The 26,221-nt window shown below is 51.5% G+C and overlaps 1 protein-coding gene across 1 annotated transcript; it reads left to right on the plus strand.

The window, feature by feature from the left end:
• The first annotated feature begins 289 nt into the window (after positions 1-289).
• Positions 290-26,075, plus strand: LOC137357407 (calpain-5-like). The gene is made up of 13 exons (XM_068023750.1): positions 290-352; positions 2,644-2,842; positions 6,071-6,202; positions 7,726-7,934; positions 9,650-9,842; positions 10,805-10,998; positions 12,628-12,705; positions 13,435-13,630; positions 14,082-14,201; positions 15,189-15,385; positions 15,510-15,631; positions 18,509-18,645; positions 24,384-26,075. The coding sequence occupies exons 2-13, from the start codon at positions 2,678-2,680 to the stop codon at positions 24,558-24,560; spliced, it is 1,920 nt and encodes a 639-aa protein (XP_067879851.1). The 5' UTR covers positions 290-352; positions 2,644-2,677; the 3' UTR covers positions 24,561-26,075.
• Positions 26,076-26,221: the final 146 nt, after the last annotated feature.

Consider the following 26,221-nt stretch of genomic DNA (forward strand, 5'->3'; position numbering starts at 1 on the left):
TGTCACTCTGCAGACTCGCCCCACTCTACGCAGCAGAATTCAAATTGCTTCCCCCCCCCCCCCCCCCCCCCCACCACAAAGGACATTAAAATGATTTGAGGTCATTTAGTCAGGCAACTGATTTGAAGGGGTTTTTAAAGGGTTAATGTTTTGTGTGTGTTTGGCTTGAATTCAGATTCTGAAATAACCCAGGAAGTCACAGCCAATTGGTTCAGGAGCTTCCTTGGCTCTGGTCCAGTCTAAGTGACACGAGTTTCATGAGCGCTGTGTGGCCGAGGATTACAGCAGAGAGGAGACCGATCGAGGGCAGGTCACCAGGTTTGAGAGGGGAGAGCTTGGATGATTCTGGCAGGTCAGTAGATCTGTGTTAGCAATAGGAGAGCCTGGAAGTTTGTCACTGACTGCAGCCACCTTGCTGCTACACAGTCAAGTGAGGGAATTGCATTTGCGAACTGGCAGATAGTTCAAATCAAAATTGGTCAAGCACCGTAAATCCCGATTTCACTATTTACCTTTTATCATTGGGCTATTCATTTTCTGAAATGCCCCATTGAAGCCTCCGTGTATGAATAACTCACTGCCTTTCAAAGTCTGTTTGTAAAGGAGTGTTTAAAAGTTGCAAAAGGGAGTGTCAGGAAAGTTGTGGAGGGAGTTCATATCAGGAATGAAACTGACAGTGTACAGGAGGAGAGGTGATTCCGATGCAATTATTCTGGCTTTCGGTTGTACGAGCCGAGTTACTCAGATGACCCTGCCTCTATTTAAGCATTGTCTGCATTTCGAGAGCTTAATTAACCAGCCACAAGCTTGCTGTCACTCAGAGTTCACCCCGATGGAGCAGACAAGTTGGTTCAATGAATAAAGTGTTAGAGAGAGAGAGAAGAGTGAGAAATAAGCCTGCTCTTCGACAGCATTTAATGGGTTGTGGATCAGTCCAGCTGTCTTGCCTCTGAGACAGAAAGTTGTTAGTTCAGTTCCACTCTAGAGACTTGAGCACGTAATCTGGGCTGATACTCCCAGTACTGAGGGAGTGCTGCACTGTCAGAGGCACTGTCTTTCAGATGAGGTGGCACAGTGGCGCAGTGGTTAGCACCACAGCCTCACAGCTCCAGGGACCCGGGTTCGATTCTGGGTACTGCCTGTGTGGAGTTTGCAAGTTCTCCCTGTGTCTGTGTGGGTTTCCTCCGGGTGCTCCGGTTTCCTCCCACATGCCGGTTGATAGGTTAATTGGCCATTATAAATTGCCCCTAGTATAGGTAGGTGGTAGGGAGATATAGGGACAGGTGGGGATGTGGTAGGAATATGGGATTAGTGTAGGATTAGTATAAATGGGTGGTTGATGGTCGGCATAGACTCGGTGGGCCGAAGGGCCTGTTTCAGTGCTGTATCTCTAAACTAAAAGGTGTTAAACTGAGGCCCTGTCTGCCCTGTCAACGGCAGATAGGCAAGTTTGAGGTATATGAAGGTAAGTGGGGTTGAGGGATATGACGAGTGTGTTGGTTGGCCTGTTAAAGAGGGATCATCGTGTTGGCTTTAAAGACCATTTTCTGCAAACAATCAGGTTCTGTCTGGGGAAACAAACCTGCAGACGTGAGGTGGAAAGGACCACGCCTTCAAACCTCATACACCCAGTGCTCACCAAACTGGCTCCAGTGTTGTTACAAGTAAACACTCATGACGATACAGTGACGTCTCTGTGACGCACTGCAAGGAATTACATTCTTGTGATAGTTTTTCGTTGAACAAAGAGAAGAGGTTGGACTTAATTACTGAGCCCTTTGTGGAGTGGAGGGGGTTAACGGGAGTTGGGAAATCAGCCAGGTTTCCCACAGCTCGTAGCAAACCAGTGACCCCCTCACCCCCCCCCCCCAAACCCTCGCTGATAGTGAGGTGATCGGCCTCCATCAACCTTGGCTGTGAGGGCTGACGGATAAATACCAGCCTTGCCTGTGATGCCCATGTCCTGATGGTGGCGCTAAGCAAGATTTTGCGCCCATTCCTGTGGGCTAGCGGCAGAAATTTGTGGATGAATGGCAGGAAAGGGCAGGAGCCAGCTCGGCTGTGGTGCCCTCCTCAGTCAAATAGCCATTTTTGCTATGTTGGCTCACACCTGAAGGATGGCACGCTTGGCATCATATTGCTGGGGGTGTGAAGACATATAAAGCCACACCCAAATTCAGCACCTTCGCGGGGGGGGTGCTGGCTGAGGGGGAAGAGGGATTCCTCTCTTCCAGATGTCAAGTGCACACAAGATGATCTGCTGGAGTCTGTTTAACTCCTCCACGACTGTAAATGTTTCGTTGCTGCAGACACAGACGCATAGAGGCCCCCTGTAAATACTGACACACTCCTCGGGGACCCCCCTGTAACTATTGACACACTCCTCGGGGACTCCCCTGTAAATACTGACACACTCCCCGGGACCCCCCTGTAAATATTGACACACTCCCGGGGTCACCCTGTAAATACTGACACACTCCCTGGGGACCCCCCTGTAAATATTGACACACTCCCGGGGACTCCCCTGTAAATATTGACACACTCCCGGGGACTTTAGGGAACCCCCTCACCAGGATTCCGATGACGACCAGCCTGAAATTCTACTGACAATCGGGATAACCTCTCTCTCACTATGATTCCCAGGCAACCTCCGCGAACACGGCACTGCCAATATAAAATGCTGCAGCGTGTGAGACACTACAAGGACCAGAATTACCGGAAACTACGGAAAGCGTGTCAGCGGGAGAAGGTTCTCTTTGAGGACCCTTTCTTCCCCATCACTGATGATTCCATCTATTACAACCGATCCCCTCCTGGGAATATAGAGTGGAAACGCCCGAGTGTAAGTAGGGAATGTTAACTGGTGGCGTTCTTTAATTGATTGAGTCTTTTAAAAAAATTAATTAATTGAATTTAAATTCCACCAGCTGCTGTGCTGGGATTTAGCCTCGAATACCACCACCCCCCCCCATCCCCTCCCCTCTCCTCCACTCTCCTCCACTCCCTCAGTGTGTTGTGAGTCTGTTATCTCTCTCCGTTCAACGAAAGGTCCCACAATGGACCTGTCTGCCTGGGTTTGTGGAGGCCCAGTCAGCGAGGGATCCCGCGCACATGGGAGCGTCGGGTTGTTAGCGATGCCTTCCACAGTTGAACATCCTGCCACCATTTGCTCTTTTGACTCACCTTCTCAATAATGGCCAGTCGGTGAGGGAGGGAAGCGACCAAACCAGAAGTGGTCTAGTAGAGCTGAATGGCCTCCTTCTCTTCCTACCCTTCTTGATTTAGGAACCTTTTGGCAGGGTTATATTTAGCGACGGGTCTCTGCTTGCCTTTGTGGGTTATTATTAGATCAGTGTGTGTGTTTGACATTATGCTCATGTTCCAGCTAATATTTGTGTTTGTTTTTGTCTCCGTCACTTTAAGACGGAGCCTAAGATCCGACCTCTGACTTGGTCACAGTCAGATTCCCCGAACAATTGGACCTGCCATCGTTGGTGTTTCTCTCTTGAGAAGCCAAGGCTGCAGATACGGCTCGTGATATTTGAAACCATTGCCTTGGCATAGCCCCTAGTTATGCTGATCTTCCTCTTGGACCTGTCAGTAGGATTTAGTTCAGTGTTAATGGGCTGCCTCACGTGACTCTCTGTTCTCACTCTCTGTCTCTCCATCACCCTCTTACTTTTCCTTCATACCTTTCTTCTTCCTTCTCTTTCTCTCGTTCTCTCTCTCCATCCCATTGCTTATCTCCACTGGCGCACTTTCTCCCTCACTTCTTCCACGAAACTACTTTCTTGTATAAGCACCTGGTTTCTTCTTCGTTTTATTCATGACCTCCCTCTCTCTCATCCCAGGCCCCCTTTCTCTCTCCCCACCCCACCCCATTTTCTCTCTCTCTCTCTCTCTCTCTCTCCCCTCCTGCCTCAATCTCTCTCTCTCTCGCTCTCCCCATCCCTTCTCTCTCATTCTCCCTCACCCCTTCCCTCTCTGCCTATCTCTCTCTCTCTCTCTCTCTATCCCCTTGCCCCTCTCCCTCTGTCTCCCCCTGCGCCTCTCTCCTACACCTATCCCTTTCTCTCCCTCCCTCTTTCTTCCCGCTGTCTCACCATGGTTGGACTATCTCCCTGCTGAAAGCTCTCTGATACTCTGCCACTGTGGCAAGCCCCCTACCCCACATTTCCCTGCCCTTCTTCACATGTCAGCAGGCAATTTGACCATAGGGGGCATCACCTGACGGTGACTTTCCAGTCTTTCTCTGCCGCTTTCTTCAACAGAGTGCTGTGCCTTGGCCCTCAACGCGAGTCCTCAGTTATGAAAGTGAAAGATAACGGGGATTGGTTCAGCTGTTGGTTTATGCGGGCCTGTCAGTTATTTACATCGAATCTGCTGCCCGCAATCCCAACCGTCCTGAATCCACCAACACAAATCTGCAATCAGATATCATGGAATCACAGAGCACAGGAGGAGGCCATTCGGCCCATCGTGCCTGTGCCAGCTCTTTGAAAGAGCTATCCAATCAGTCCCACTCCCTCCTGCTCTTTCCCCACAGCCCTGCATATTTTTCCTTTTCAAGTATTTCTCCAATTCCCCCTTTGAAAGTTACTTTTGAATCTGCTTCCACCGCGTCTGTTGCAACCAAGGCTGGAGGAGTGCACTGTCTTTCTCCACTTCCACGGGTCACAACATCTATTTAAATGTTTTACCCAGTTACCGATATGGCCAATTATATACCCAATTTTTATTTCAGAATAAAATCCACCAACCAGGTTTCTTTCATAAACAACAAAATTATTAATTTATTATAAAACAAGACTTTTTCAATAAAGAAATAAAGCATTAACACACAGATTGAAATATGAAAGTTCCCTTCCAAATTAGCCCATCACATTCTCACACACGCGTCTGCACCGGTTAGAGAAAAAAAAAAGTTTTCTCTGCGGAGATCTCTTTACGAAAAGACAAAAAAAACTTTGACCAAATACTTATTAATTCTTGAAGGAAAGAAGGACAAGATATGTGACTTTCTCCGCTGGCCCTTTTAGTCTGGCGTCCAGACACTCATAGACGGCTGTCACTGAGATCTTTTCTGGAGCAGTTCTATTCGGGCGAGGTCGAGGATGAGTCTGAATAGCCTGCCAGGAGAAATGCGGCATCAGTTTCTCGGGTGTACACTGGACTCTTCGGGTTTCTCAAAGGGGGGGAAATGGATGAGCTGGTAGCTTCTCTTTAGCAGGCTGACCCACAACTGACTCAAAACAATATTCAAAATGAAACCAACTCTTGATCACCATAAATCTTGACCTGTCACTTCTCTGTAAACCACTCCCCTAGTCACCAAGGCTCCTGCTGTTTATTTAGCTTAAGGCATGTGACATCCAGTAAGGATTTGTTTTTAAACAACATCTCAAGTCCTTCCTGTGACCGTTTTAAAAAAAAAATACAAAGTCTTTCAAACGAATCCATTTCCACAATTTTTAAACACGGGTCCTCAAAAAATATTTTTAAAAATGGAAGCACTTTCATAACACAGTCGCAACTCGCTGTGTAAAAAACACAATTCTCATCTCCCCTTCTGGTTCTTTTGCCAATTATCTTAAATCTGTGTCCCTCTGGTTACCGACCCTCCTGCCAGCGGAAACGGTTTCTCCTTCTTTACCCTATCAAAACCCTTCATGATTTTGAATACCCCTATTAAATCTCCCTTTAATGTCTCTCCATGTAACTAAAGTCCCTCGTCCTGATATCATTCCAGATTTGAAGGCAGCGTTTTCAGTTGCAATCCCCAATAGCTCAGTGTGATTGTGTGATGACATAACTGAATCATAGAATGGTTACAAAAGGAGACCATTCAGTCCATCGTTTCCTACATTACAACAGTGACTATACTGCAAAAGTACTTCATTGGCTGTAAAGTGCTTTGGGATGTACTGAGGTGGTGAAAGGCGCTATTGAAATGCAAGGCCCTCTTTATATTCCGCAGGCCCCTTCCCATGTATTTTCTCATGTCCGCTTTCCGTCATTTCTTTTTCCACGGCTCCCGTGACCCTGAACTCCGTTTTTTTTCCCCCCTCAGGAGCTTTGCACGGATCCACGGCTGTTTGTGGACGGGATCAGCTCCCGGGATCTCAACCAGGGGAGCCTGGGAAACTGCTGGTTCGTGGCAGCATGTTCCTGTCTGGCTACAGAGCCCTCAATTTGGAAAAAGGTCTGGAACTTTCCATTCTCGAGTATCGTCCGGCTGGGAGAGGAGGAGTGAGGGGGGAGGGGGTTACAGGTGTGCCGCTGTCCATTACAGCATCGTGTTCCAACATGAGCGAATCTCCTCTTGGTATTCAACGGAATTACCATCGCTGATTTCCCCCCCATATCAACATCCTGGGGGTTACCATTGACCAGAAACAGAACTGGACCAGCCATATAAATGCTCTGACTACAAGAGCAGGTCAGAGGCTGGGAATTCTGCAGCGACTAACTCACCTCCTGTCTCCCCAAAGCCTGTCCACCATCTACAAGGCACAAGTCAGGAGTGTGATGGAATACTCTCCACTTGCCTGGATGGGTGCAGCTCCAACAACACTCAAGAAGCTCGACACCATCCAGGACAAAGCAGCCCGTTTGATTGGCACCCCATCTACAAACATTCACTCCCTCCACCACCGACACACAGTGGCAGCAGTGTGTACCATCTACAAGATGCACTGCAGCAACTCACAAAGGTTCCTTAGACAGCACCTTCCAAACCCGCGACCTCTACCAACTAGAAAGACAAGGACAGCAAATGCATGGGAACACCACCACCTGCAAGTTCCCCTCCAGGTCACACACCATCCTGACTTGGAACTATATCACCGTTCCTTCACTGTCACTGGGTTAAAATCCTGGAACTCCCTCCCGAACAGCACTGTGGGTGTACCTACCCCAAATGGACTGCAGCGGTTCAAGAAGGCAGCTCACCACCACCTTCTCAAGGGCAATTAGGGATGGGCAATAAATGCTGGCCTAGCCAGCGATGCCCACATCCCAAGAGCGAAGTGTTTGATGGGGACAGTGTAGAGGGAGCTTTACTCTGTATCTATCTCCATGCTGTGCCTGTCCTGGGAGTGTTTGATGGGAACGGTGTAGAGGGAGCTTTACTCTGTATCTATCTCCGTGCTGTACCTGTCCTGGGAGTGTTTGATGGGAACGGTGTAGAGGGAGCTTTACTCTGTATCTAACCCCCGTGCTGTACCTGTCCTGGGAGTGTTTGATGGGAACGGTGTAGAGGGTACTTTACTCTGTATCTAACCCCTTTTTTTTAAATGCAGAATTTGGAATCTCTTCTTTCTTAATAGTGTTTCCAAATCTCTCTGATTCTCCAGGGGTCTCTGGGGATTAAACATAAAGCTCAGTATCTAACCTGCTTGGCAGTGTTTAATGGGGCAGTGCGTTACCTGTTCTTGGCCCATCGTGTCTGTGCTGGTTGTCTAAGAGCAAGTCCCACTTGCCCACTCTGCAGACTCCTCTATAGAAAATACATCTCCCGCTCCCACGGGTCACTGAAATCCAGTCCAGGGAAAATCTGGAGATCGGGACACAGAGATCTATTAGTATCGAGGATCTGGGAATTAATGGGAAATGGGGATTGAAACATTTCACCGTGATGCTTCCCGACGCGACGACTCCCTCATTAGTTCCTTTTTCCGGGAGAAGGTTTTCCACCAATGTTGACATTTGGAATTGCTTTTGCAGGTCATCCCAGACCACAAGGAGCAGGAATGGGACCCGAGACACCCCGCCAGCTACGCCGGGATCTTCCGCTTCCGATTCTGCCGTTTCGGCAGCTGGCTCGACGTGGTGATCGATGACCGACTCCCGACTATCAACGGCCGCCTCATCTTCTGCCACTCCAACGACATCCGGGAATTCTGGTGCTCCTTGTTGGAGAAAGCCTACGCCAAGTGAGTCGGGATTGTGCGTGCGGAAGTGAGAAGGCCTCCCCTTCCCGGTGCGGGTTGCTCTCGGTGTCTAGACAGTTGTTCTCTCGGTTGAGCTTTTGGAGGAGGTCACTAGCGATGGTAGAGGACTGTGGATGTTGCTTACATGATCTTCCAGAAAGCATTGGGTGAGGTTCCACGTGAGAGAGAATTGGGAAAAATGAAAGCACACGGGACTGGAGAAAGTCTTTTGACTTGGGTTGGAAATTGGATTGGAGGTAGCAGAGAGATAAATTGGAAGGATGTGACGAGTGGGGATTCCCAGGAATCTGTGCTGGGCCCCAGCTTTTCACCATATTTATCAATGATTTATCAGGACAAAGCAGCCCGCTTGATCAATACCCCATCCACCACTTTAAACATTCACTCCCTCCACCACCGACGCACAGTGGCAGCAGTGTGAACCATCTACAAGATGCACTGCAGCGACGCACCAAGGTTCCTTCACTGTCGCTGGGTTAAAATCCTGGAACTCCCTTCCTAACAGCACTGTGGGTGTACCTACCCCACATGGACTGCAGCGGTTCAAGAAGGCAGCTCACCACCACCTTCTCAAGGGGCAATTAGGGATGGGCAATAAATGCTGGCCTGGCCAGTGACGCCCACATCCCATAAAAGAAATTGGAATGAAGAAACAGAGAATGATTGATCCAAGTTTGCCAATGACTCTGAGCTAGGAGGGACGGGGACTTGGGCGAGTGGGAGCAGGATGTTTCAAGGACTCAGAGACAGATTAAATGTGTGGGCAAAACTACAGTAGGTGGAGTTCAATGTGGGGACGTGTGAGATCCAGAAAGATTCTGACTATTTTCTTGATGGTGAGAGACTGGAGGAGTAAAGGGATTTAGGGATCCGAGTACAGGAATCAAAAAAGTAATACAAAAGGCCATTAACTGGAGGGGATCAGGGTACAAAGAGGAGGAAATTATTTTCATTTGTATAGAGCCTTGGTCAGACTCCATCTGGAGTTACTGTGTCCAGTCCTGGGCTCCAAACCTGAGGAAGGACATTGGAAAACACTCAGCAGGTCAGGCAGCATCTGTGGAGAAAGAAACCAGGGTTAATGGGGGAGGTCTGTACCTGCAGACTCAAAAATAAATTCACATCAGGAACTAAACCGATCCCCCTCTCCCAGACTAAATGGCTGAATTGCACACTGGCCCGACTGGGTCAGGATGGTTTGGGCCAGGACAAAGAGTGACAGCACCCCTTTCAATTCAAAATGAGTTTTTTTTTTTGTTTCTCGAGAAGAGGGGTGACCTGATGGAAGTCTTTCAGATTATGAAGGAGTTTGACGGGGCAGACGTAGAGAAGATGTGCCCGCTTGTGGGGGGAGACCAGAACTCGGGGGCCATCAATATAAGACAGATAAATCCAGAAGGGAATTCGCTCCGGAGAAAACGTCTTTACCCAAAGAATGGTGAGAATGTGGAACTCGCTACGACAGGGATTGGGAAGCTAGGATAAACACATGAGGGAGAAAGGATTAGAAGGATGTGCTGATCGGGTGAGACGAAATAGGGGGTGTGGAGCATAAATCCCAGCACAGAGCTGAAGGGCCGAATGGCCTGTTTCTGGGCTGTAAATTCTGCCAGGTCACTGGTGTGTAGCAATAGCGGAAGGGTTAAATGGAGTCACCTCTGTGCACGCATTGACCACATGTCATGCCCCTGTGACAGGCTGAATGGCTGCTATGAGGCCCTGGAAGGGGGCAACACGGGCGAGGCCTTGGTGGATTTCACTGGGGGGATTTCTGAGCCGGTGGCCCTGGACAAGGAAAACTACAGCAATGACCTGGACAAGAGGAAGAAGCTCTACCAGAACCTTCTGAAGGCTCATGGTCGGAGATCGCTGATCAGCTGCTCCATTCGGGTAATGCACGGTTTCTCCTGCGCTATTTCGATCCCCTCGAGTCAGAAGGTTGTGGGTTCACGGTCGTCTCCAGGCACCTGAGTCCATAATCTAGGCTGACGCTCCCAATGCCAGTACTGAGGGAGTGCTGCACTGCCAGAGGTGTTGTCCTTTGGAGCAGACACTAAACTGAGGCCCTCCCCCCGCCCATCCCCCCTCCTCGCAGGTGGATTTATAAGATCTCACGGCCGCTATTTCATGGACGAGCAGTGGGGGAGTTCTCCCCGATGTCCTGAGGCCAATATTCATCCCTCAGCCAACATCACTAGAGCAGATTATCGGGTCATTATCACATTGCTGTTTGTGGGATCTTGCTGTGCACAAATTAGCTGCCACGTTTCCTATATTACAACAGCGACTGCGTTTCAAAAAGCACCCCATTGGCTTGCGAAGAGCTTAGGGACATCCCAAGGCTGTGAAAGTCACTATAGAAATGCCAATCTTTCCCGTTTCCTCGCAGTGGGTTTGGAGATGGAATTGGGCAGTTTCTTGTCAACAAATGGGGTTCAGAGCTACTGGAAACACACCATGGGAATGCTGGGGATAGGTGGGCCAGATGGGCCGATTGTCCAGCTTGAAACGCTCCATCCCTCTCTCTCTCTCCACCTTTAAGACTCTCCTTAAAAACCTACCTCTTTGACCGAGCTTTTGGTCACCTGCCCTAATATCATCACACGTGGCTTGGTGTCAAATTGTGTTTGGTAACACTCTTGTAAAGCATCTTGGGATGTGTTGTGATGTTGAAGGCGCTACATAAATGCAAACTGTTGTTGTGTGCAAATGGATTACGGCGCTGACTGCCTTTTGAGTTGCCAACGGCCGATCAGTGTCCTCTCTGTGAATGGTCAGTTAGGGCGGGTGCTGTGAGGAAGTACACTGATTATCAACCCCACTGCCCCGCATTTGTTCTGGATTTGTTACAGCCCGAGTCTGGCGATCAGCTGGAGGCCCAGATGGGCTGCGGCTTGGTGAAAGGTCACGCCTACGGCGTCACAGACATACGCAAGGTGCGCCCCGGTGTGGGCCTCCTGTCCTTCTTTAAGAACGAGAAGCTGTTCATGATTCGCATGCGGAACCCCTGGGGCAGCACAGAATGGAACGGTGCCTGGAGTGATGGGTATGTGTGAGGCTTAACATAGGGAGGGATATCAGTGCAGCTCTGGACCCCAGTCAATTCATGCTCAGGACAGGTACAGAAGGGGTTAGATAGAGTAAAGCTCCCTCTACACTGTCCCCCATCAAACACTCCCAGGACAGGTACAGTACGGGGGGTTAGATACAGAGTAAAGCTCCCTCTACACTGTCCCCCATCAAACACTCCCAGGACAGGTACAGCACGGGGGTTAGATACAGAGTAAAGCTCCCTCTACACTGTCCCATCAAACACTCCCAGGACAGGTACAGTACGGGGGTTAGATACAGAGTAAAGCTCCCTCTACACTGTCCCATCAAACACTCCCAGGACAGGTACAGTACGGGGGTTAGATACAGAGTAAAGCTCCCTCTACACTGTCCCATCAAACACTCCCAGGACAGATACAGCATGGGGTTAGATACAGAGTAAAGCTCCCTCTACACTGTCCCCCATCAAACACACTCAGGACAGATACAGGACAGGGTTAGATACAGAGTAAAGCTCCCTCTACACTGTCCCATCAAACACTCCCAGGACAGGTACAGTACGGGGGTTAGATACAGAGTAAAGCTCCCTCTACACTGTCCCATCAAACACTCCCAGGACAGATACAGCACGGGGTTAGATACAGAGTAAAGCTCCCTCTACACTGTCCCATCAAACACTCCCAGGACAGATACAGCATGGGGTTAGATACAGAGTAAAGCTCCCTCTACACTGTCCCCATCAAACACTCCCAGGACAGGTACAGTACGGGGGTTAGATACAGAGTAAAGCTCCCTCTACACTGTCCCCATCAAACACTCCCAGGACAGGTACAGTACGGGGGTTAGATACAGAGTAAAGCTCCCTCTACACTGTCCCCATCAAACACTCCCAGGACAGGTACAGTACGGGGGTTAGATACAGAGTAAAGCTCCCTCTACACTGTCCCCCATCAAACACTCCCAGGACAGGTACAGCATGGGGTTAGATACAGAATGTTATGCTCCTTGATCACTGAGAATGACCCTGGAGCCACCTAGAGACTACCATCCAATCAGAACATGGGCCAAAGAGTTGAAAGGTCACTCTTTGATCCAATGTACCAATTGGTATTAAGTCCAGTGAATGTTTCAGGTGGACGCAGAGAGGGGGCGAGGGTAACATGAGCAGTGAAATGGTCAATAAAGCTGCAGGAGATGTAGGGACAAGGATGGTGAAGAATGGTGAAGAGTGTGAAGCTAATCATGGCCGGCCTATAGCTGGGGCTCTGCAATTGAGCACAATTTCAGTTGGAAATGCTGGGCTGGGAATGAAGCCTGAGATTTTGCTGCCTTTTACCACACGTTGACGTGCGTTTGTGCAGGGCTGTCGGATGTAGCTGAGTTCTGGGCTACACTGTGAGGCCCCCTCACTTCCTCCATGACTGGGGACCACTCGCTGCTGAAGGTTGCACAGTGAGGAGCGACCACTTGTGCAAGGGGCTGAGGGGAGGGGACGCAGGTGAGGGGAGGGTGGTGCGGACTGCCACCAGTGAGAGCCCTGCCCGTTGGGGGAGGAGGGGACGATATTTGGGATAAGGCACCATGTTGGGCCTGTGTCAAACCTTTTGCCCGGTTTTATGTCCAGGTCTGAAGAATGGAAACGTATCGGCCAGGCTGAGCGGGAGAAGATGGGGGTCACCGTCCGGGATGACGGAGAGTTCTGGTAAGATTTTAGAGCTTTCAATAAACACACTCCGTCTCTGCGCTCCTCCAATTCCGGCCTCTTGCCCATCCCCCGATTTCCATCGCTCCACCATTGGCGGACGTGCCTTCAGCTGCCTGGGGCCCCAAGCTCTGGAATTCCCTCCCTAAACCTCTCCACTTCTCTCTCCTCCTTTTAAGACGCTCCCTTAAAACCGACCTCTTTGACCGAGCTTTTGGTCGCTTGTCCCTAATATCTCCTTACGTGGCTCGGTGTCAAATTTTGTTTGATAATCGATCCTGTGAAGCACCCTTGGAACGTTTTACTCTGTTAAAGGCGCTATATCAATGCAAATTGTTGTTTCTGTGCAGGCGTACTCTGTGGGCGACCCAGTGCTCCTGTTGTCCAATAGCAAAGCAGTATTATGTGCCGGGCTAGAATTCCAGGACACTGAGAAATTTCCGGAGATTTCAGGGTTGAACCTAATTAATGCCAATGCTCCCGAGATTGGGGGGGGTGGGGGGTGGGTTTAAAACCCGTTATCCTCGTTGTCCTTTCTCCCTCGTGTAATTAACGAGCTTCCCTTTAAAGGCGTGAGAAAGGAGTAACAGTTAGAAGGATAGTATTAGATGAAGTAGGGGTTGGGAGGGAACAGCATGGCCTGTTGGGCTGAATGGCCAAGTCTCTGCGCTAAATTCGATGGATGTGACGAGTTAACTCGGGGTGTTGTCTTCCTTCCTTGCAATGTAGGATGAATTTCGATGACTTCTCCGCTTACTTCACGGACCTCGTGGTGTGCCGACAGATCAATACATCCTTGTTCAGCTTCCATAAGACCTGGGTGGAGGCCACACGTTTGAGTGAATGGCTTGTCCTTGCCCATCCACTTCAGAACCGCAGTGGTGGCTGCGTCAACAACCGGGACACGTTCCTCCAGAACCCTCAGGTCTGTGCTGGTCAAGCGCGTTCACAAAGTCCTGTTCGCCTATCAATCCCCCCCCCCCCGCCCCTCACTGTGCTCGCTCACCTGCAACGGCTTCCAGTCTGGCAGCACCTGAGTTTTCAAAATTCTCATCCTTGTTTTCAAATCCCTCCTTGACCTCACTCCCTCCCCTATCTCTGTAACCCTCCTCCAGCCCCACAACCCTCCGAGATCTCTGCACTCCTCCAATTCTGACCTCTTGTGCATCCCCGATTCCCATCGCTCCACCATTGGTGGTTTGCCTTCAGCTGCCTGAGGCCCTGAGCTCTGGAGTAAATGGAGGTCTCACTTTGAAAAGAGGTGGAAGTGCAGAGATGTCGGAATCTTGTTTCAGGGAAGTACAGCTGTCGTTAATGAGCGTTGTCAGTGCTGAGCTCTCACCGTGCCCTCTTGTTCTCTCTCCGGCCTCCCGCAGTTTGTGTTCAATATTCCAAGTGATGACTCCGCACTGCTGTCCTTGCAGCAGGAAGACAGGAGGCTGTACCGCAAAGAGGGATCAGGGCAGAACCTCTCCATCGGCTTTGAGATCTTCCGGGTGAGTGGCAACAAGGGCCCCGGGCGCACTCGCGAGTGGGGAGCAGAAATGTTACGGTCAACTATCCCGATCACAGGGCGTCCAGGCGTTTAGCGGACGAGGCAGGGGAGGGGTGCCACAGTGCGGGGCGGAGTTCCTGTCTCTGTGTGAATAACAGCGGAGGTAGAGGCACGTGGAGCTTAAAGTGGGAGCTCCGAGGACACCTCAGATGGTCCCTTGCCTCTGAGGCAGCCCCTCAAAGATCAACCTGCCCTTCCCGACCTGTGTGGGAGGAACAGTTTGACATTTAATGTAATATGTTGACCGTACGGACAAACGAACTAGGAGCAGGAGTGGGCCATTCGGCCCTTCGAGTTTGCCCTGCTGTTCTATAAGATCATGGCTGATCTGCTTGTGGACTCAACTCCACTTTCCTGCCGACCCCCCCCTACCTCCCGATACCCTTTGACTCCCTTCTTGGTCAAGAATCTGTCGACCTCTGCCTTTAAAACATTCAGTGACCCTGCCTCCATCGCTGTCCGGGGAAGAGAGTTCCACCAACTCACCCTCCTCAGGGAAAAACGTATCTCCTCACCTCTATCCTCATAAGATAACCCTCTCATCCCAGGAATCATTCCAGTGAACCTTTTGAAAAGAATTAAATGAATGTGTGTGTTGAGTCTGATCAGGTTCAGGTGTCACTTGGTGAGTGCTCTCTCTCTCTCTCTCCCTCTCTCTCAGAACTATTCTTGCATTAGTCGCCACAGCATGTGAGAGGGCAGACGGTTTAACGTCTCCCCTGAAATACAGCACCTCTGACAGTGCAGCACCCCCTCAGTACTGCGACCGAGGGTCAGCATGGATTATGTCCTCAAATCGCAGGAGCGGGACTCAAACCACAACCTACTGACCCGAAGGGCAGAGTGAGTGAGAGAGAGAGAGACTACTACCCGCTGAGCCATGGCCCTCACACTGAATTACAACTCCAACCCCTCCTCTGGTTACCAGGTGGAACTGAACCGGGAGTACCGGATGCACGTGTTCCAGGAGAAGGTCACGGGGTCGACCTACATCAACGCGCGGAGCGTCTTCCTCAGGGCCGAGCTGAAGCAGGGCAGTTACATCATCGTCCCGAGCACCTTCGAGCCGGCCCAGTCCGGAAGGTTCATGCTTCGACTCTTCACCGAGATGCCCGCCAAGCTCAGGTACCCGCTCTGCGACCCGGTCTCCCCTCCCCCCCCACCCCCCCCACAACCCATAATTCGCCAGCCTAGTGGACAACTCATGAACCGGCCTGTTCTGTTTCTCCTCCCTTCCCCCTCCCACCAGGGAGCTGACGTTGGACCAGCCCAAGCCATCGTTCTGGAGCTGTTGCCTTGGTTACCCGAAGCGCGTCACTTCCATCCACGTCCACAGCGCCGCTGGGTTACGGCTTCCGGAATCCTCCCGCTGTAAGTAGGAAATTCCTCCTCAAACTCTGCCCAGACTGAGCCACACAAACCGAGATCGAATCCCACCTCGGCCTTCAAGAGGTGCAAAATGCAGCTACAATCCCCTGCCGCAATGCCCCATTTAACCGGTAGCTCTACGTCAGTCCTTCCCTTTGCAGACTTTACCCTTTGCCTTCCTGGTTATAAACTGGGGATAATCTCTCTCCAAGGAACACAGACACTAGAGGAGGCCATTCAGCCCCTCAAGGCCTGTTCTTCCCGCCATTCAATCTGGCCGTGGCTGTCCCGTACCTCAACTCTATCTACTCACCTTGGCTCTACAACCCTTGGTGTCCTGCTCCAACACAAACCCTCAGTTTTCAAGCTGTGTCTTGCATCATCTTCTGAACTCGGCTAGCTTAGATCTGAGTGCAAGTGCCAATCAATGACCATCTCAGTCAATAGAGAATCCAACCATCACTCCTTGATGTTCAATGGCATTACCATCACTGAATCCCCCACTATCAACAACCTGCAGGGGCGCGGGGGGGGAGGTTACCATTGACCAGAAACTGAACTGGACCAGCCACATAAATACCGTGGCTACAAGAGCAGGTCAGAGCTGCAAATTCTGTGGCAAGTGACTCACTTCCTGACTCCCCCTCTAGAAGGCACAAGTCAGGAGTGTGATGGAATACTCTCCACTTGCCTGGATGGGTGCAGCTCCAACAACACTGAAGAAGCTCGACACCATCCAGGACAAAGCAGCCCGCTTGTCTGGCACCCCATCCACAAACATTCACTCCCTCCACCACCGACGCACAGTGGCAGCAGTGTGTACCATCTACAAGATGCACTGCAGCAACTCACCAAGACTCCTTCGACAGCACCTTCCAAACCCGCAACCTCTACCAACTAGAAGGACAAGGGCAGCAGATGCATGGGACCACCAGCACCTGCAAGTTTCCCTCCAAGTCACACACCATCCTGACTTGGAACTATATCGCCGTTCCTTCATTGTCGCTGGGTCAAAATCCTGGAACTCCCTTCCTAATAGTACTGTGGATCTACCTACCCCAAATGGACTGCAGCGGTTCAAGAAGGCAGCTCACCACCACCTTCTCAAAGGCAATTAGGGATGGGCAATAAATGCTGGCCTGGCCAGCAATACCCACAATCCCCATAAACAAATGAAAAAAATCTACTTGCTCGATTTCCTATCCATTGATGGGTTTTCTGGCCCTTGAAGCCTGTATGTTTGTTTTGTCTGAGGTTATGTTTTAGCAGTCCTGCTTACCAACCCTATTTCGTAGCTCTAGGAGACCAAGAACAAAAATTTGCATTTGTATAGTGCCTTTAACACTCTAAGGTGAAAAAGAAGAAAGAAAAGAATTTCCATGGAGGATCTCAAGGTTATTGGTGGAATAGCTTCTTTGTTTGAAACCAGTGTCTCTTCGAACAAAATCTTGATTCTTGGCTTCAGTGCACCTTTACAAGTGACAGAGTCTACATCACAGGCCATTCGGCCCATCTGCTCCGTTCTGGTGTTTCTGCTCCACACGAGCCTCTTCACCTCACCCAATCGCCACATCCTTCTATTCCTTTCTCCCTCATGTGTTTATCCAGCTTCCCCTTAAATGTATCGACACAATTCACCTCAACCACTCCCTGTGGTAGCGAGTTCCACATTCTCACCACTCTCTGGGGAAAGACGTCTTTCTTCACTAAAAAGGGTTGTGAATCTTTGGGATTCTCTATCCCAGAGGGTTGTGGATGCTCTGTCGTTGAATTTATTTAAGGCTGGGACAGACAGATTGTTGGTGCCTCAAGGAATCGAGGGATGTGGGGAGTGGGCGGGAAAGTGGAGTTGAGTCTGAGGATCAGTCATGATCGTATCAAAGAGGCCTTATGGTCTACTCCTGCTTTTTCTTATGTTCTCCTTGGAGGAGAGGAGACTGAGGGGAGATTTGATCGAGGTGTACAAGATTAAGACAGCCTTAGGTAAGTTAGAGAAAGAGAAGTTATTCCCATTGGCTGATGGTACAAAGACTATGGGGACACAGATTTAAGGTTTTGGACAAGAGATGAAGTGGGGAGGGGGATGTGAGGAAGAACTTTTTTACACAGCGAGTAGTAATGACCTGGAACTCGCTGTCTACGAGGGCGGTGGAAGCGGAGACGATCGATGATTTCAAAAGGAAATTGGATGGGCACGTGAGGGAAATAAACTTACAAGACTACGGGAATAGAGCGGGGGAATGGGACTGACTGGATTGCTCTACAGAGAGCTGGCATGGACTCGATGGGCCGAATGGCCTCCTTCTGTGCCATAATGACCCTACGTTTCTCCTGAATTCCCTACTGGATTTATTAGTGACCATGTTATATTTATGGCTCCTTGTTCTGGTCTTGCTATCATCTCTACGTCTACGCTATCAAACTCCTCCTTGCTGTGTAGAAGTGTTTCCTAATTTCACTCCTGAAAGATCGGGCTCTAATTTTTAGACTCTGCCCCCTAGTCCCAGACTCCCCGACCAGCGGAAATAGTTTCCCTCTATCGACCCTGTCTGTTCCCCGTAATATCTTGAATAATATCTCCGTGCCCTCCTTTAGGGAAGGAAACCTGCTGTCCTTATCTGCTCTGGCCCTATATCTGACTCCAATCCTACATCAACCTGATTAACTCTCAGCTACTCATTGAAAGTGGTCAAGGGAGCTGGGAGCTGGGACCAGGGAAGGCCCAGCACCACCACCTCAGGACAGTGAGGAATGAACAATGAATGGCAGCTTTGCCCACCTCTCAAAGAAAACACAAAGGCTCTGGGCAGGGTGGGCATGAGGCGCTATGTCGGCCCAGGTTCTCTATCTGCTGTCATCTTCTTCTCCCTTTGCTCTCAGTGCCTGATGCCTACGTGGAAATCAGCAGCGAGGGAACCAAAGTGAAATCCAAGGTGCACAAGTCAAACTGCAACCCTGACTTTGACCTGAAGGGATTGTTCTACAGGAGGAATGAGAAAAAGCCCATCAAAATTCAGGTGTGTGATGTGTTTTTCACTCGGCTGGGGCCCTTGGAGTGGGGAGGCGGTGAATTCACCAATCTTACCCTTCACCTCTTGAAGGCATTCTCACTGGGGTACAGGGTCTGTGGGCACTGACTCTCACTGGGGTATAGGGTCTGTGGGCACTGACTCTCACTGGGGCATAGGGTCTGTGGGCACTGACTCTCACTGGGGCATAGGGTCTGTGGGCATTTACTCTCACTGGGGCATAGGGTCTGTGGGCACTGACTCTCACTGGGGCATAGGGTCTGTGGGCACTGACTCTCACTGGGGTATAGGGTCTGTGGGCATTTACTCTCACTGGGGCATAGGGTCTGTGGGCACTGACTCTCACTGGGGCATAGGGTCTGTGGGCACTGACTCTCACTGGGGTATAGGGTCTGTGGGCATTTACTCTCACTGGGGCATAGGGTCTGTGGGCACTGACTCTCACTGGGGCATAGGGTCTGTGGGCACTGACTCTCACTGGGGTACAGGGTCTGTGGGCACTGACTCTCACTGGGGCATAGGGTCTGTGGGCACTGACTCTCACTGGGGTATAGGGCCTGTGGGCACTGACTCTCACTGGGGTATAGGGCCTGTGGGCACTGACTCTCACTGGGGTACAGGGTGAGTGGGCACTGACTCTCACTGGGGTATAGGGTCTGTGGGCACTGACTCTCACTGGGGTATAGGGTCTGTGGGCACTGACACACGGGGGTATAGGGTCTGTGGGCACTGACTCACTGGGGTATAGGGTCTGTGGGCACTGACTCTCATTGGGGTACAGGGTCTGTGTGCACTGATTCTCACTGGATGATAGGGACTGTGGGCACGGATTCTCACTGGGGTATAGGGTCTGTGGGCACTGACTCTCACTGGGGTATAGGGTCTGTGGGCACGGATTCTCACTGGGGTATAGGGACTGTGTGCACTGATTCTCACTGGATGATAGGGACTGTGGGCACGGATTCTCACTGGAGTATAGGGTCTGTGGGCACTGATTCTCACTGGGGTATAGGGTCTGTGGGCATTGACTCTCACTGGGGTATAGGGTCTGTGGGCACTGACTCTCACTGGGGTATAGGGTCTGTGTGCACTGATTCTCACTGGATGATAGGGACTGTGGGCACGGATTCTCACTGGAGTATCGGGTCTGTGGGCACGGATTCTCACTGGAGTATAGGGTCTGTGGGCACTGATTCTCACTGGGGTATAGGGTCTGTGGGCACTGACTCTCACTGGGGTACAGGGTCTGTGGGCACTGACTCTCACTGGGGTATAGGGTCTGTGGGCACTGACTCTCACTGGGGTATAGGGCCTGTGGGCACTGACTCTCACTGGGGTATAGGGCCTGTGGGCACTGACTCTCACTGGGGTACAGGGTGAGTGGGCACTGACTCTCACTGGGGTATAGGGTCTGTGGGCACTGACTCACTGGGGTATAGGGTCTGTGGGCACTGACTCTCACTGGGGTATAGGGTCTGTGGGCACTGACACACGGGGGTATAGGGTCTGTGGGCACTGACTCACTGGGGTATAGGGTCTGTGGGCACTGACTCTCATTGGGGTACAGGGTCTGTGTGCACTGATTCTCACTGGATGATAGGGACTGTGGGCACGGATTCTCACTGGAGTATAGGGTCTGTGGGCACTGATTCTCACTGGGGTATAGGGTCTGTGGGCATTGACTCTCACTGGGGTATAGGGTCTGTGGGCACTGACTCTCACTGGGGTATAGGGTCTGTGTGCACTGATTCTCACTGGATGATAGGGACTGTGGGCACAGATTCTCACTGGGGTATAGGGACTGTGTGCACTGACTCTCACTGGGGTATAGGGTCTGTGTGCACTGATTCTCACTGGATGATAGGGACTGTGGGCACAGATTCTCACTGGGGTATAGGGACTGTGGGCACTGATTCTCACTGGGGTATAGGGTCTGTGGGCATTGACTCTCACTGGGGTATAGGGTCTGTGGGCACGGATTCTCACTGGAGTATCGGGTCTGTGGGCACGGATTCTCACTGGAGTATAGGGTCTGTGGGCACTGATTCTCACTGGGGTATAGGGTCTGTGGGCATTGACTCTCACTGGGGTATAGGGTCTGTGGGCACTGACTCTCACTGGGGTGCAGGGTGTGTGGGCACTGACTCTCACTGGGGTATAGGGTCTGTGGGCACTGACTCTCACTGGGGTATAGGGCCTGTGTGCACTGACTCTCACTGGGGTATAGGGTCTGTGGGCACTGACTCTCACTGGGGTATAGGGTCTGTGTGCACTGACTCTCACTGGGGTATAGGGTCTGTGTGCACTGACTCTCACTGGGGTATAGGGTCTGTGGGCACTGACTCTCACTGGGGTATAGGGTCTGTGTGCACTGACTCTCACTGGGGTATAGGGTCTGTGGGCACTGACTCTCACTGGAGTATAGGGTCTGTGTGCACGGATTCTCACTGGGGTATAGGGTCTGTGGGCACTGACTCTCACTGGGGTATAGGGTCTGTGGGCACTGACTCTCACTGGGGAATAGGGTCTGTGGGCACTGACTCTCACTGGAGTATAGGGACTGTGTGCACGGATTCTCACTGGGGTATAGGGTCTGTGGGCACTGACTCTCACTGGGGTATAGGGACTGTGGGCACAGATTCTCACTGGAGTATAGGGTCTGTGTGCACGGATTCTCACTGGGGTATAGGGTCTGTGGGCACTGACTCTCACTGGGGTATAGGGACTGTGGGCACAGATTCTCACTGGAGTATAGGGTCTGTGTGCACGGATTCTCACTGGGGTATAGGGACTGTGGGCACTGACTCTCACTGGGGTATAGGGTCTGTGGGCACTGACTCTCACTGGGGTACAGGGTCTGTGTGCACTGACTCTCACTGGGGTATAGGGTCTGTGTGCACTGACTCTCACTGGGGTATAGGGTCTGTGTGCACTGACTCTCACTGGGGTATAGGGTCTGTGTGCACTGACTCTCACTGGGGTATAGGGTCTGTGGGCACTGACTCTCACTGGAGTATAGGGTCTGTGTGCACTGATTCTCACTGGAGTATAGGGTCTGTGTGCACTGACTCTCACTGGGGTATAGGGTCTGTGTGCACTGACTCTCACTGGGGTATAGGGTCTGTGGGCACTGACTCTCACTGGAGTATAGGGTCTGTGGGCACGGATTCTCACTGGGGTATAGGGTCTGTGGGCACTGACTCTCACTGGAGTATAGGGTCTGTGGGCACGGATTCTCACTGGAGTATAGGGTCTGTGTGCACTGATTCTCACTGGAGTATAGGGTCTGTGGGCACTGACTCTCACTGGGGTATAGGGTCTGTGGGCACTGACTCTCACTGGGGTACAGGGTCTGTGTGCACTGACTCTCACTGGGGTATAGGGTCTGTGTGCACTGACTCTCACTGGGGTATAGGGTCTGTGTGCACTGACTCTCACTGGGGTATAGGGTCTGTGGGCACTGACTCTCACTGGAGTATAGGGTCTGTGGGCACGGATTCTCACTGGAGTATAGGGTCTGTGTGCACTGATTCTCACTGGAGTATAGGGTCTGTGGGCACTGACTCTCACTGGGGTATAGGGACTGTGGGCACGGATTCTCACTGGGGTATAGGGTCTGTGTGCACTGATTCTCACTGGAGTATAGGGTCTGTGGGCACTGACTCTCACTGGGGTATAGGGTCTGTGTGCACTGATTCTCACTGGGGTATAGGGTCTGTGTGCACTGACTCTCACTGGGGTATAGGGTCTGTGGGCACTGACTCTCACTGGAGTATAGGGTCTGTGTGCACTGACTCTCACTGGGGTATAGGGTCTGTGTGCACTGACTCTCACTGGGGTATAGGGTCTGTGTGCACTGACTCTCACTGGGGTATAGGGTCTGTGTGCACTGACTCTCACTGGGGTATCGGGTCTGTGTGCACTGACTCTCACTGGGGTATAGGGTCTGTGTGCACTGATTCTCACTGGGGTATAGGGTCTGTGTGCACTGACTCTCACTGGAGTATAGGGTCTGTGTGCACTGACTCTCACTGGGGTATAGGGTCTGTGTGCACTGACTCTCACTGGGGTATAGGGTCTGTGTGCACTGACTCTCACTGGAGTATAGGGTCTGTGTGCACTGATTCTCACTGGGGTATAGGGACTGTGGGCACTGACTCTCACTGGGGTGCAGGGTCTGTGGGCACTGACTCTCACTGGGGTATAGGGACTGTGGGCACTGATTCTCACTGGGGTATAGGGTCTGTGTGCACTGATTCTCACTGGGGTATAGGGTCTGTGTGCACGGATTCTCACTGGAGTATAGGGTCTGTGTGCACTGATTCTCACTGGGGTATAGGGTCTGTGGGCACTGACTCTCACTGGAGTATAGGGTCTGTGGGCACTGATTCTCACTGGGGTATAGGGTGTGTGGGCACGGATTCTCACTGGGGTATAGGGTCTGTGTGCACTGATTCTCACTGGAGTATAGGGTCTGTGGGCACTGACTCTCACTGGGGTATAGGGTCTGTGGGCACTGATTCTCACTGGGGTATAGGGTCTGTGTGCACGGATTCTCACTGGGGTATAGGGTCTGTGTGCACTGATTCTCACTGGGGTATAGGGTCTGTGTGCACTGATTCTCACTGGAGTATAGGGTCTGTGGGCACTGATTCTCACTGGGGTATAGGGTCTGTGGGCACTGATTCTCACTGGGGTATAGGGTCTGTGGGCACGGATTCTCACTGGGGTATAGGGTCTGTGGGCACTGACTCTCACTGGAGTATAGGGTCTGTGGGCACTGACTCTCACTGGGGTATAGGGTCTGTGGGCACTGATTCTCACTGGGGTATAGGGTCTGTGGGCACTGACTCTCACTGGAGTATAGGGTCTGTGTGCACGGATTCTCACTGGGGTATAGAGTCTCTGTGCACTGATTCTCACTGGGGTATAGGGTCTGTGGGCACTGACTCTCACTGGAGTATAGGGTCTGTGGGCACTGACTCTCACTGGAGTATAGGGTCTGTGTGCACGGATTCTCACTGGGGTATAGGGACTGTGGGCACTGACTCTCACTGGGGTATAGGGTCTGTGGGCACTGATTCTCACTGGGGTATAGGGACTGTGGGCACTGACTCTCACGGGGGTATAGGGTCTGTGGGCACTGATTCTCACTGGGGTATAGGGTCTGTGGGCACGGATTCTCACTGGGGTATAGGGTCTGTGTGCACTGACTCTCACTGGAGTATAGGGTCTGTGTGCACTGATTCTCACTGGGGTATAGGGTCTGTGGGCACTGACTCTCACTGGGGTATAGGGTCTGTGGGCACTGACTCTCACTGGGGTATAGGGTCTGTGTGCACTGACTCTCACTAGGGTATAGGGTCTGTGGGCACTGACTCTCACTGGGGTATAGGGTCTGTGGGCACTGACTCTCACTGGGGTATAGGGTCTGTGGGCATGGATTCTCACTGGGGTATAGGGTCTGTGGGCACTGACTCTCACTGGGGTATAGGGTCTGTGGGCACTGACTCTCACTGGGGTATAGGGTCTGTGGGCACTGACTCTCACTCGGGTATAGGGACTGTGGGCACTGATTCTCACTGGGGTATAGGGTCTGTGGGCACTGACTCTACATATCGACGGGGTTTCTGAGTGTATTTGAAAACATGCCTTGTTTGTAGATAAATAATGCCCGTGGACTGAAACTTACCCCTTCGTTTCCCTCTCCCCTCCTTTCCCCAAAGGTTTGGTCGAGCAGCTTTCTGAGGGATGTGTTCCTGGGCCAGGTCAGTGTTGCAGCGGAGCAGAATGAGAGTGGGTCGAGTTGTGTCGTTCAGCTCCTGGACAAGTCCAACAGGCAGCACCCGCTGGGCTCCCTCCTGATCGAAGTAACTTCCAATGATGATCTGACTGCTCTTTGACCCACCGTTTCAGAGTGAAGGCTATCACAGCTGATCAGCCCCTTTCCTCCCCAACCCGGAAGGATCAAATCTGGGACCTTCTTGAACTGTGTGGCTCAGGACCAAAGATTGCAGCTGATTGGCCCATCAGGGACACTGGCTTTAATCCCCCCTCAAATGACTCCGAGGTGATGTCTGAGGGTTACAGACCAGCGCGTCCCTGGTTCAATTCCTGGTTTGGGACTGCTTTACCTTTGCCCTGTGACTGCCTGTCCCTCGACCGCCCCCACTACCTCCTGCCAGAAAGGTAGGCAAGTTGACAACCAGTGGGGGGGGGGGGGGAGGGGCAGAGTCAGGTTCAGCCGTGATGCCCCCCCAGGTCGACCAGCCGCCTGGACTCGCATGTGAGGAACGGCCGCTTGTGCAAAGGAAAGCAGGGTGCCTGGTGTCAGTGGACATCTCGCCATCAGTGCCCTGTTGGTCTCCCAGTGTCACAAGGCAAGCTGGATGGGCCACAGTCTGGGTGTGGGCTGCCTGGCTGGAGAGGAGACACTGGGCGAGTCGCTCTTGGCATGGCCACTAGGTGGGGTGAGAGCGCCCCAGTTTTGATTCACGCCCCTCAACTGTAGGGGGCACCAGATCACCACGTGCATTTCTGTAGCACCATTCTCGACCTCAGGACATCCCAAAGCTCTTTGCAGTTTTGCTTTTTTGAAGTGTGGTTGTATTGTAGGAAACGGGGTAGCCAGCTTGCGCACAGCATGCTCCCGCGTGATAAATATTGGCCCAGGACACTGGGGAGAACTCCCCTGCTCTCCTTCCAGTCGTGACAGAGAGTTCTGAGTGTCACCTGGGGCTTCAGTGAGCTGCTCTCTTGCCTCTGAGTCCGCTCCGGGTACAAAAGTACACAAATCTGCGCCGGCCTGTGTTCTTGTGCCCAGGTCTGTGGAGTGGGGCTCGAACCCACAGTCTTTACAGGTGAGAGATGGTGGTGTAGTGGTAACATCACTGAGCTAGTAATCCAGAGGGCCAGGCTGATGCCCCGGGGTCACGGGTTCAAATCCCACTTGGCAGCTGGTGGAATTTAAATTCAATTAATTGATAAATAAATCCTTACCTGGTCTGGCCGACATGTGACTGTCCCCTCACTCATTTGTCAAGGGCAATTAGAGATGGGCAATAAATGCTGGCCTTGCCCCAGTGATACCCACATCCCATGAAAGAATAACAAAAAAAGACAGTGCTGCCCACTGCGCCAAGGCTGAACTCTCTGTGCCTCAGCATTTTGTGAACGGTTAAAAGGTGTTGTGTGGTGTGATGACGGTAATAGTGAAGTGCCCCGATTCTAATAATGGTACAAACCGACGTCTGCGTTGGGACAATATTACTGTCGGTCACCACATGACTTGCTGACATGGTTTGCAGTCAGTTGCCCACTGCTGGGTAATGGGCACACTGGTATCGGCACAGTGGGCGCTCACTCGCTTCGCCATTTTGCGGTTTTGTAATCCTTGAATAAAATAATTTTTAACTTAACGTCTTGAGCCCAATCTGTTTGATTTGTTCCGTTTGGAGCTTCAGAGCCTGAACTGTTTTGTAAATCGCTGGTGAGGCCTCCGCAGAAGTATTGTGTCCCATTCTGGGCACGCGCGTGAGGGCTTGGAGTGGGTGCAGAGGAGATT

This window comes from Heterodontus francisci, chromosome 48, assembly GCF_036365525.1.
Source record: "Heterodontus francisci isolate sHetFra1 chromosome 48, sHetFra1.hap1, whole genome shotgun sequence".
Taxonomy (NCBI): Eukaryota; Metazoa; Chordata; class Chondrichthyes; order Heterodontiformes; family Heterodontidae; genus Heterodontus; species Heterodontus francisci.